This window comes from Plectropomus leopardus, chromosome 14, assembly GCF_008729295.1.
Source record: "Plectropomus leopardus isolate mb chromosome 14, YSFRI_Pleo_2.0, whole genome shotgun sequence".
Lineage (NCBI taxonomy): Eukaryota > Metazoa > Chordata > Actinopteri > Perciformes > Serranidae > Plectropomus > Plectropomus leopardus.
Window position 1 is genome coordinate 14,848,918 of NC_056476.1, and position 12,895 is coordinate 14,861,812.

General features: G+C 38.1%; 1 protein-coding gene across 1 annotated transcript in view; it reads right to left on the bottom strand.

The window, feature by feature from the left end:
• Positions 1-1,256: 1,256 nt before the first annotated feature.
• The window catches only part of myo6b (myosin VIb), a 53,882-nt gene continuing 42,243 nt past the window's right edge, over positions 1,257-12,895 (bottom strand). Inside the window, exons 28-33 of the mRNA XM_042500686.1 lie at positions 11,398-11,558; positions 11,185-11,235; positions 7,720-7,823; positions 5,799-5,933; positions 4,444-4,662; positions 1,257-3,842 (exon numbers count right to left, since the gene is read on the bottom strand). Coding sequence (XP_042356620.1) covers positions 3,643-3,842; positions 4,444-4,662; positions 5,799-5,933; positions 7,720-7,823; positions 11,185-11,235; positions 11,398-11,558 — 870 coding nt within the window. The 3' untranslated portion in view covers positions 1,257-3,642. The remainder of the gene's footprint in view (positions 3,843-4,443; positions 4,663-5,798; positions 5,934-7,719; positions 7,824-11,184; positions 11,236-11,397; positions 11,559-12,895) is intronic.

Here is a 12,895-nt window from a genome sequence, read left to right on the forward strand (position 1 = left end):
TGGTGTTAAAAGTGTTGAGATTAATTTTTCATAGTGATCAAAGTGTCTTGTTAGACAGAGAGCTATGAATATTAAGGTGGACTTAGGTTGTCTTCAAGTGGAACCTGATATTTATTCTATATATTGAATGGTAGGAACATTTCCTGTATACCCTTGGCAAAGGATGTTCTTTCCTCACAATGAGGTATTTATTATTTACAAACTGATACACATTGTGGTATCTTAAGTTTAGACTGTAAAATGTATATTTCAATGCTGTATTTGTATATAACATATATACCACTGTTGTGTCCCAAAAAAGAGAATGAATGTATAAGCTGTTAACTTGGGTCATGACATTTGTTTATTGTTGTTTGAGCTGTATTTATCACTCTGTCCTATTCAGAACTATTCTTCCCACTAATCATTTGTGTTTTGAGGTGTGGATTTTTTACACATTTTGCATTTGCAAAGAATAAACTGTTTTTTGCATTAAAAAACAAAAATGTTATGTTTTATTTAATGTCGCCACCACAGGATTGCTTTCCGTTTTATTCAAAGCCTAAAAAATATGAAGAACACAGGACACCCTGCATTTTGTTTTCCACAGTTACTGAAGTTTTCCCCCGTTATGATTTTAGCCTCTAGTGACAGTGACTGCAACAAATTTACACTGATATTCTTTAGTAATATATGTAGCTATAGGCCTATCTGTAGATATTGCGGGGACCCTAAAATGGTTCACTGAATGGGCCTTATTTAAATCTGCTTTTCTCATCAACCTACCTCTTTGCTGATAATGTTAGCCTCCTTGCTTCAGTCTGGCTGGGAGCAGCCTGACCTGAAAAATAAATTGTCATTAAATCATGATTTGGTTTTAAAGCCATTTCCAGCTTCATATTTTCTTCTCCTTTCTTTGTTTCTGAAATCCTGATTTCTGTGCAGGTCCTGGTGTGGCAAGGAAATTCATTAGCTTACAGTTAAATTGAATCGCTAAATTTCTCAGGCCAAGTTTTTTTTCCGCAACGGCTGCGTAGTAAAAGCAACAATAAATACAATGTTTATTTTTGATGTTTTAATAAGTAATGTTGCTAATTTTGGTTTAAAATACAACTGGGTTATGATTTCTTATAGTCATGATGAAGGTGTTTATTGCTGGACCCCAGAAAGTGTTCCCCCTCTGTATGGGCGGCTCTGGCTATGGATAGCTACTGGGGAAAACAAAAGCGCTATCCTCCTCTTGTGTTAGTTGTGCAATGATTGACACTCTTACTTTGTGCTGCAAATCGAGCCTTTATTTTCTTAGGAGGTCGTACCAAGTGGCAGACAAAACACAAAAACAAATGCTGTTATTATTCTATTGCTATTACATTCATTGTGCAATCAACATTTACTTCATAATTAAAAGTTTAAGTAAAAACAATCCTGTTTTCTACTTTGAGGGCATGGGCCATCTTTGTGGGATGATGAAGTGTTCTCAACACATCTACTCACTTATTGTTTCTTAATATTAAGTGAAAAATCTAAAATACCTAATATTAAGAAAGCATGCTCTGAAGAGGCCCTCAAGTACAAAAACATTTGTATTCAAATCAAGGTCTACCAATGACTCATTAATGTTTTTATTATTTTGTACTCTTGATACTGTTGCTGTAAATTTACCACAAAAGCAGAAAAAGCTCAAATATAAAGTATCAACGAAAGGGAACCTGAAGTCTGTTTTAATCGACTCAGTGGGAGTGACAACATCAGCTGCACATTAGCTTTTGCTGTTTAATTAATCTGTGCGCAAATCTGGTCAGCTGCTGTTACTGTCAGGTTGTCAGATCCATTTACAGAGCACTGACCACTGAATTAACTCGCTCTCACTTGTCAGTTATCTACAGTAAGTTAGCAAGAAAAAGCAATCACAAGCATGGGGGCATATATTTATTTTCTACTGTATTCCAGTGCAAAGGCCAACACACAACCAGATCCAGATATTTTGGAAGTGAAAAGTTTGTCGTAACCTTCAGTTAGTAAGTGTAAGCCCAAATAAAGGTACTGCATGATAATCAAATGAGATGTTACTGATCTAACCAACACACAAGAGTCAAGTAATCAGCCTGATGAAATATTACATGAACAAACACACACAACACACACACACACACACACATATTACATTATTGTCTGTAAAACAACCCCAAACCCACAAACTGCAATCATGAAAACTAGCTTCCCTCTTACATAACAAATGTCAATACAAAAAAAAAAACGTCCCTTTTCAAGGATTTCAACATTTGAGTTGTATATGCAGAAAGAAAATGATGAATTGATAAAAAGAGGAAACTTCTAAATTGGTAATAATCCCAGCACTTCTTTATGAGTTAATCTTTCATAAAAAAAAGAGACTGTGTGACTAAATGGAGTGAAAAAGTTATGAAAACGTAGCCATAACATGATTTTATTCAACTTTTTTTTCATGTCTAAAATTAAAGTTGCTGGGGGTCTGAAATACATATTTTATACTTAAAGGAATAACTGGCATTTTTTCCCAAATGATTTGTGTCTAAAAGATTGATGTGAACAAACTTTTTTGAAATTGGTATTGGTAGTATTGAACTGTGGTTACCACACTCCAAATCTCACACATTTCCAGTGTTTCCTTCCTGCAACAAGTGAGATATTGTGAGATTTCAGAACATGACTTTGGCTTAACGAGACAATAACAAACAGACTAGATCAAGTCAAAGGTAATGAGACACTTCAGCTATTTATAACAGCAATCTGAGTCTATTTGTGACAAATATAACCACTTTTAATGGCGATCCAGTGACTGTGTTCAGTTGCCCCATATGCTTACATTGCGGCTCATTGCACAGCGGCTGCCCACTCATTCAATACTCGACCAATTTCAAAAATTCAAAAAGTTGCTTACATCAGCCTCTTAGACACACATATATGGGAAAATAGGGTCCATGTTAAAAATGTTGAAGTTATCCTTTAACGTCAGCGGTATAACATTAGTATAGAAATCTGTATATAAATATAATTTGTTCACTTTCCCTTAGTTGTATGATATTCTGCTCATGATATGTCATTTTTCAGCACTTTAAGCAAAACCGAGATAGAGAAGTTTTTTCTTATCTCTCCTTTCAAGCTGCATATTTGTGAAAATTCACATTCTTACTAACCAAATCAAGTGTAAATGTGATAATTAAAGCCTTGATATCCAGGAGACTGTAAAGCATGACTTAAAAGACAAAGATTGTTCCACACTATTAGAAGCATCTCTAACAGCTCTATTGCAGACCGTTAAGGTTTCAGGTTAACAGCTAGATAAGCTACGCACCAATTAAGACTTCCTGGGTGTAGTGCAGTGATGTCACAATTTAAGGCCTCATGGTGGGATATTGCAATCAAGCAAAAACTTAGGAGGACAAATGCTAACGCTACACCCATAAGGTGTTACACTGCAAAATAAAGTTATAAAAAGTGAACATTAACAACATAGAGGTGTTTAAAAATGAGATGAAACATTGAGTGCCCGCAGTGAGATTGTATAGGAAGCATCTTTCTCTTTTGTTACTCCACAAACTGCAGGCTGCCCCTGAATGTGCACGTTTATGTTTGTGAGTCTGTGTGTTTCATGTTTGAGGACGCTTATCTCGCTGCTGTGGCTCACTTGAGGAGACTCTGAAGCATGGCGGTGGCGTATGTGGGGCGGGCCTGCTTGTTCTCGATGGCTTTCTTGAGGTACTGGATTCCGTCACAGCGTTCCCAGATTTCTTCAAACTGCCTGGGTAGGATCTCCGCCCCCCTCTTCCTGGTCAGGCCGGTCTCCTCCAGACTCAGCTCGCACATCTCCATGTCGTCTTTTCCTGAGTGTTGGAAGAAAAAGGTGAGTAGATTTCTGGAAGGATTTGTACTAGTGCACAATTATCTTAAGTCACAGTCGTATATTTACTGTATTTATTTACTCACAGAACCCCCTGTATATAAAGACCATGTAGTTCATTGATATCTTTGGATTTTAAACTGTTTGTCAGATGAAAAGTGATTGGAGGACATTTCTTTAACCTTCTTTTGACACTTTATTGTCTAAACCAGTAGTCCATGAGGATTGTGAACCCTCTAAATATAATTAAAGAGAAATATTTCTGTCACACAAAAGAATGTTAAATTATTTTCTTTAACTTCTCTCAGATTTTTGAAGTTTCTTTGTGAAATGCAAGATACTTTTACGATTCAGGCCTTCAAACATCCTTCAAATTCGACAGTCTTAAAAAAGAAATCAGTATTGGTTGAGAAATTGAAAAGTAAATTCTTACTCATTTTAGGGGTCAGAAGCCAAAAATCATCTGAAACCTCTAGACTAATGATTGACTGAATAATTGAAGAAATATTGACAAATTACAATGCAAAAAAAGGGTTTTGCTGTTTCTGTTATAATATGACAAAAAGCAAAAGCTGACGACTCACCTGCAACCAACACAATAGGTCGTTTGTCCGGGTGGAGCTCCATCTGTCTAGCTATCCAGGGCCCGTCGAAATGGGCGTACCACCAGCCCTTCTTTTTATTCTGTGGATCTTTGTACTGGTCTGCAGGTCGGATGAAAGGAATGCGGAAATATCGCTGCTGGCGGTTCATGGCCACTTCCTGATGCTGGGCCGTCATTGGAGGAGCTGGGTTCTGTTCAGCTGCATTAATGTGAGCATTAAAAGATTAGATTTTCATATTATAAGTGTAGATTGTTGTTTATCTCCACAGTAGTACTCAGAACAAAGCACCTGTTGTTAGGTCTTTAACAACCTTACAATATTTCTGTATGTTTTGTTAACGGCAAGGAAACAGGACAGATCACCACAAAATCAAAAATACATATTTTCCTTTTACCTGTCATGCTATTTATCAGTCTAGATTGTTTTGGTGTGAGTTGTTGAGTGTTGGAGATAGAGGTAAAGGTGAAAGGAAAATATGTATTTTTTATGGGGGTGAACGGTCCCTTTAAATGTGGAGAAAAACAAAGTAAAAAGCTTTCAAAACAAGCCCCGGAAATGCCCAAAAAAGACCCAAGAAATGTTCCAGTAAATATCACATGGAAAAGCCAGGTAAAGCAGCTTTTAGCCTCTTATGAAATGACCTTGATAAAACCCAAGCTGCATCAGCAGAGGCCAAAAACAGGATCCCAATATGTGGCAAACAAAGCACAGCCAGTACGGCTTTCAGGAGCTATCATATCAAAAGAGACAGGCGAGTAGATATAGTGAAAGCAGAGGCAACAGTGAGTCTAATGTTCCCATTCCCCCATCAAACTTAATGTTCGTTTTTAAGATGAAAAAGAGGGGAATGCAAAGCACCGGTAAGCTTTAAAGCAGCTAAATAACATTTGTGTGTATTTGTGGTGCAGAGCATGCTTGATTGAGTTGAGAGTGAAATGAGCAAAGCAGCGAGTTGTCACAGCAGCGGCTACTGAACCTGACAAAGCATGGCTGACAGTTACTTGCTAATTATAACAAATATTTCTGACAGAGGCGGACAGAAGGCAGCTGCATTTTCAGGCCTTGGCGTCTTGTCGGTTAATTGAATGTTGGGAAACAAAGGCAGGTTTATTTGTGTGCAGGTAATTATTTTCTGCCAATGACAGCGAGAGGCGAGAGTGGAGAAACTAAACACTTGTCACCTGTAACTTAATGCACCTGGGGTGAGGTGTGCATGTGTTAAATGTACCGTATGTTTATGTGCTATGTTTTTGAATATAAAGATTTGTGTTCACATCCTCAGGTGAAGCATTAAATGAAAGTGATTGAAACAAGAGGATGAGCTCTCTACTAACCGTAGTCAGTGACAGATTTAGGAGCTCTCTGATCACTTCCGTCATCATTACGTTTTTTGTTCTTGGACTTCCAGGCGTGATAGACCTTCAGACGGCGGTGGAACTCCTCTCTGCAGGCTGCCAGCAGCTCAATGTCTGTCCACACAACACAACAAACAGTGAGTACTCAAACACATGCAATAAGCAAAGATTTATAAGCAAAGGAAAACACATGCACTTCTATCCTATGTGAAGTGATCCTATGAGACTTTCTCCACATATGTAACTTGGTTTTTAAGTCCAGTTCTGGACATTTAAAATCCAAATGCATCCAAAGAAACTGTATAATTTGAAGGGAAACACTACAGATTAATAGAGTAAAAATTTTAATTAAAATGAAAACAAACCTTCCCCAGTTATAGTTATTTACATTAGGACACTTATATCTCTTTTTAAAAACTAATTTTAAGACAATTATTTTTTGTGTTACAACTTTTCTGAAATGGTATGTTCAAGCAGTCAAATGAGGGCATTAACTTATTAAATATTCAAAAAAATTCATATATTTCCAAAACCAAAATCGAAACATTGGAAGCCAGGTTCAAAACTTTTGTTTCTAAGAAAAGATAATTTTGAGAAAATGGCCTTTAAAGATATGTATTGCAAAAATCTATACATTTTAATGTATGGATTTAATAGGAACTAATAGGTATATCACTTCCCCAGTTAATTATTTACATTAAGACAATTTAAATATGGCTTTGCAATAATATATATTTAAATATGCAAATGAGACATTATCCAATGAAATATGTTCAGACTTCCATACTGATTTCTAGAACATAAATCTGAACATGGGATACAGCCAGACACAGAGTTCCTGTTTCATGTATTACAGTGCTGTTGGTGAGTGACAGAAAGGAAACGAGAAAGGAAAACAGCAAAGGTTCATGGTTTGGAAATCGACACGAGCCACTGCAAAAGACTCAAGCTATACGGGACATGAGCGCTACCAGGTGAGCTCCTCTGGACTTTTTCTTTCTATTTACCTCAAAAAACACATGTTATGGAAGCAAAATAGCTCAAAATTTAAAAAATTGGCTGCTGTATGACAAATATTTTCTGCAGGAGTGTCAATATGAAGCTGGACTTTCTGATGGTTGAAAAAGCCTGGCACACAACCTACACGTTTTTAAGCTCAAATATAAGTGTCATGAGCAGTTTAGCATATTGCACTGTTTTCTTCCTAAAAATGAAATACAAAGAAAAAGCATTCACAACATAACAGTGCTTCTAGTGAACATAAGGCTATAATCAGTTGGACTTCAAACACAGCTTTTTGGTATCACCAGCAGCACCACCAAAACAAATGGGTTCCACAAATTAGCCAGATGTCTTTGGAATCCCACAGGGAATATCAGAGTCCCTAACACTGATCAGAGTACTGTATACAGTGGCAATTAAAAAGGCATCTGCTTTTCATGCTGACTGAGGAGAGGGTTGGCTGGGAATGACTAGGAAGGGCAGTAATGGTGATAATTTCCTCTTCCCACCAATAAAAACGCATGCTGATGAGCCGTAGCAGCTGTGGGAACATTCTCATATTGGCCTTTTTTCATCTTGTGTGCACACTCTGTACAGCTGCAGTAGCAGTCACTTTCGTCATTGAAAAAAATTATAGAGAAAAATGACAGTGTGGAGATGAAAAACGTTTTTTGGGTACCAAAAGTGCCGAAACATGTGCTGCTGCTGAATTATTTAACATGGGGAACTGTAAATACATTTGAAGGAGGAAAAACTAGTCGTGTCATGCGTTTTCATTAAGAGGTCTGCCGCCTTGATCTGCTTGTAACAGCTACTTCAGTGCACACACACAAACACACACACACTCTGTTTATTTGATAAAGGCAGCATCACGCTGAACTCGTTCGGGATTTCTCACCACAGGAAGTGTTGATGACATCTCGCAGCTCAGCATACTTCCACTTGCTGAGGTCATACTTTTTCACACCGGCGGCAGCTTTGGTTGCTTGAACTTGAGGACCCCTGTAGGAAGGAACAGATGAACGTGGGTGTGTGTGAGAGGGAGTGAAAAAAAAGAAAAAGAAGGTGAGTGTGAAGACAGGTGAGGGTGTGACGAGGTGGGAGTAACAAAGATTAAGGGTTTCAAGTTTCTCGTTTTTTAACGCTGAATATAATTCACAATCAGGGAGGCGTCGATTTCTAAAAGAACAGCACAAACAGATCCTCAGAAACATTTCATGCGTAATTTTACTGGATTTAATCATTCTCAAGCGTAGTCTGATGTGGGATTTGGTGCCAGACAAAATGCATGAATATTAAAAGGAAAACAGGATTGATTAAGTTCATCGCCCTCGGTGAGAAATGAAAACAGATGCCTCCCTTCTTTCAAGCCCTCCTCATTGTCTCAGCCGATTAAATTCACATTAGAGGCCGGTCAGCAGGGGAGCCTGAGAGCAGAGTTTGTCCGTATCCTTGCAGCGTACTGTTTCAACTTAAAATGATGCAAAGCTCTTTTTGTGTTTCAACCATGCAGGCTTACATCTGCTGGCATTTCGAGTGTTTAGGAACAAGTGAAGAGCGAGAAAAACAAGTGAAATGATGCAGAAATGTAATATATGATGATTCAAACTTAGCTACTTAAATGAATAGTTCTGATTTTTAAAATGGGGTTGTATGGGGTACTTGGCCATAGTCGATGTATTATATATTGCAGTAGTCAGTTTGCACGCTCCCAGTTTGGAGAAGCAGGCAGGAGTAAGACACTGAAGCTATGCGCTGTACTGCTGTGGATGGATCAGCAACAGAACGTATTTTAACTGAAAAAGTCCCACCTAAAAACATCAAAATCAGTTTAATTATTGGCAGTATTTTCACTGCTTCACTTTTCCATGAGATGGCCTGTTCTGATTGTAAAGCTGTTAACAGCTCAGTTCCTCATCTTTATGCTCTCATCACCAGACTCCACTGACAAAACCAGTAATTTTAGCTTGCTGAACACAGCAACTGCTGGTCTATTGCTGCATCAAATCAGTCAGTCAGGATAAAATACGTTATGTTGCTGACCTCAAACACGTACATTGCTGAGTAACCATGTCGGAGGCCTGTCTGCTTCTCCTAAAAGGGGGCGCTCTAACTGACATCTACTGTATGTAACAATACTGTCATGGATAAATTATTAATAGTAACTTAAATTGGCTTAACATCCTTGTCAACTTTTGGGCTTTCTCTGATGTTTTCTGTTTTTTTCTTTTGTATGTTTATATGTTATATGTTGTCATTGTTAGTTTTTATGCTCATTTATGCAAAAGCACGTTCCCCTTAGGGCAATTAAAGTTTTTCATCATTACCCCACACAACCCCACTTAAAAAAATCTGAACTATCCCTTTAAATGACTCCTGCAGAAAGTCTGAGCTCGTGTCAGCCGCGTCTCCAGCTTCCCTGCTGAGTTGAGGCTGCTAATTCAATAATGCGGAGGATTTACCTCCTCTATTTACAGTCAGTATAGCTGCTAATGTCTCAGAGTAGAGGATTAGTGATCTACGAATCATCAGCCAGATTACCATTACCGTTTATAATTCATACTGACTGGAAAGATGATTCAGGATCATCGTCAGTCTGGCTGAGTGTGTGATAGCATTGAACTCAGGCTGAGGCTTTGCTTTTGCTGCAGCCAGGAGAGAAGAAGAAGTGGAAGTGAGGCCATGGCCAGGGATTTGCTTTTTGGCAGTAGTTGAACAGGAAATGGATGGTTGTAGAGGGAGGGAGGCGGTTCTCTATGCCAGCCAGTCTGTTTACATCTACTGCACGCATGCTTTCATGTGCTTAACCTCTGTGGTGTGCACATGCAAAACAAGAGACCTTTGGGGTTTCTTTCTTGTAACAGATCTCCCTTTGGTTTTCAGGGGTCAGCTGACTCACAGGGATAGTAGGAGACATGCAACATAGCCCCTGGATGTGCAGGCCAACACTGACAAGATTACAGGGCTACTGGATCAAATGTAATTTTGTGCTCGCTGGGCCTGCAGATAAGAGTCGGTGCAGGCTCCTACATGACTTCTCCTGGCTCTGAACACACAGTGGGGTAATGGAAATTCACTCCCACTAACAAGGTGGAGCTCAAATGAAGATGAACATCTGGGTGTTTAAGCCTTTGAAACCTGGTTCCGTATCAGTTTTCTTGTGCTGCATTCAGATGCCCTTTACAAGCATTTAAAAGTTTGAAAGACTGAGCAAACTGGTTTCATTTCTTTCAAAAATATGAGAAAAAAAAGCAATCACCAAATTCACATGACATGTCCCACAAATTGGGGAAAAAAGGGAAAAATGTGAAAAGATAATGATCAGGAAAAAATAGATAAAAAGGAGAGAGAGAATCAATCAATCAAATTTCAAATAACTAAGAAAAAATACGAAGAAAACTTAAATTTATAATCATTCTAATTATCAGAGATAAGTGTGATTATTAATATTTATTATCTTTATTTTATTTCAGCACTTTTTCAGGACATTTTCATTTCTTGTGTTGCCAATTCAGTTTTTTTTATTGTAACTTTTATTAATTTCTTACTAATTTTTGTGTCATTTCGTTCATTGCCTGCTTTCCATGTTTTTGAAAGAAATCAAGCTAATTTGTGCAGGGTTGAAATGATTAAAGTGGGCAACTATGATATATTGTCTGTATATTGTCTGTGAGAACTAACAGCTGTGTTTGAAATCACTTCTTATTCACTACATAGTGCACTATAGAGTAAACTACTGAGTTTCTACAAAGAGGATAGAGGATTAGTAAAAAAAAGGGAGTGATTTTAAACAGTGTGCAAAGTGTGTTAAACTGTAGGTAACCCTGGTAACTATGGTAAGAAGCACTGTGTACCTGGACATAATCTGAGGTACCTGTGCACACAGTAGAGCACGTCAACACTAATGCTGAACTCATGCAAACCTTCTTACGTTACGTCCTTTACAGTTACAAAATGTATCCAGAGAACATTTATAACTCAAAGTTTGAGTCAGGGGACATACATAGACAGCTTGTGCTGTGCACCAGCACTGCAAAGGATGCAGACAAGCTTTATCCACCACAGACTCATGCAGAGCCAATTCACATCAGAGCAACAAAGATCACATCATGCACATTCTGATCCACCTCTCATTTATGATTTAGTGTCATACCAGGCTTCTTAATTTGACTGGTGATTTCTTCAAATCAAAGGATTTTAAAATGGCTTTGCAATGCTGGTAAAATTGTGCATCTATTTAGGGAGCTGAGACATTTCTGAGAATGTAAGAGGATGAGACAGACAGCAAGGAAGGGACTGATTATGGTTGGTGTTAGGTGCACTTGGACAAGGGCAGTTATAGAAACCTGTGCTGACATCTTACATGGCTCTGGCTGAGGATGAGGAGATAGGAAGATCTGAAAAAGGCTCATCACTGAGAGAAAACACAGCAACAGGGAAAATGCAGTTACACACGCATGCTGAGGCCAAAATGGTATTTTGTTTCACCTGTAGGTAAAATTTCACACTGCTTGTTTACTGTGCACTCCACACTGCACAAAAGCACCATATTGCACTGTGCTAACATAACGGATACCTGCGCAGGCTTGGGTCCATCTGCCCCTCCTCAGTGATGAGCTCAGCCTCACTCTGAGCGATTCTCATGGCTAACTCTCTGTCTCTTCTCTCCTGCTCCAGTATGGTGGTGCGCTGGGCCTGCTCCTCACGCTCCAGCGCCAGCTGAATCTCCAGCTCGGCCTGTACACACGCACAAACACACAGCAGCTTTTAATGTGACTTTATAAAATCCACATAAACCTAGATCCTGTCTAAATACTGAGTGCCAGACCATTCATAACAATGAGAGCTCTGCTGTGAGCCCAAGCCTGATTAGACATATTTATCCAGGTTGTAGAGCTGCTAATGAAGCTTTACTGGGCATTTGTCTAGACACAACAGGGCATACAGCAGACAAACATTCAACAACAAACAATTACAATATTTTTTTTAAAAGTTTGACCCATATTCAACTTTTTTTTCTTTTGCATGCAATCTACTATAACTAGCCAATACGCATCTAAATGGAATATATATATTTATGTGTGTGTGTGTGTGTGTGTATAGGAAGGATATATAGAAGATATATATATATATACCTCTACCCCACTCCAACTTGGAGGCAAACATTTTACTTTTTACTGCACTACAGCTTTTGTCACTATTACTTTACAGGTTGTGATTATTCATACAAAATATAATCAATTGATAAATTATGGTGTATTAATATAGATTAAGTAACCAACCAGTATATAAAGTAATTGAAATGATTTCCACCTTGACCAGGTGCAACATTAAAGTTTTGAACAGTTTGATGTATCAATAATTATAATCCATTTCTATAATAGATATTATTTTGAAACGGGCCATTCTGCATAAGGAGGGCTTTTACTTTCAGCACTAAAAGTATACTTATACTTTTATATTTTTACTTAAGCACAAATTCGAATGCAGGACTTTTACTTGCACTTTTACTCGTATTTGTACTATATTGTACTTTTACTGAAGTAAAAGATCTAAAACTTCTTCAACTGTCTTGAAATAGAATATTTCTATATTTTTAGTTCTATTAAAGAAATATAATATATAGCCTATATGAAGACATTAGACTGGTTTATATATGCAATGACACTACTCCATTATAGCATATGTTTTATTTACATAGTAATGACCCCTTGACCTTTGCTGCTAGCTGTGTGATTTGATTGGTTGTTTCGTGGTTCACGTGGGTTCACGGTGGGTGCGCACCATTTCTCCGTCGTCAGTGCGCAGAGGAGGTGGAGGTGGCGTACTATTTGACATATGTAGTTGCCGGGAGACAGGGTGGTATGTACAGGGCGTATATGTCACCACTACCACGTGTCCACTAACAAAACTAAAAAAAACACACAAACAAATACAGCGTGATTGATAAAAAAGCGAACTGCTGAAAGTCGTTCAGGCTTAAATAAAATCATATTGAGAACATTTCTGTCCATATGGGGATTGTTTTGTCAGCTAGTAAAGCTACCATGTTTTTTTCTGTAGGCCGACATTCT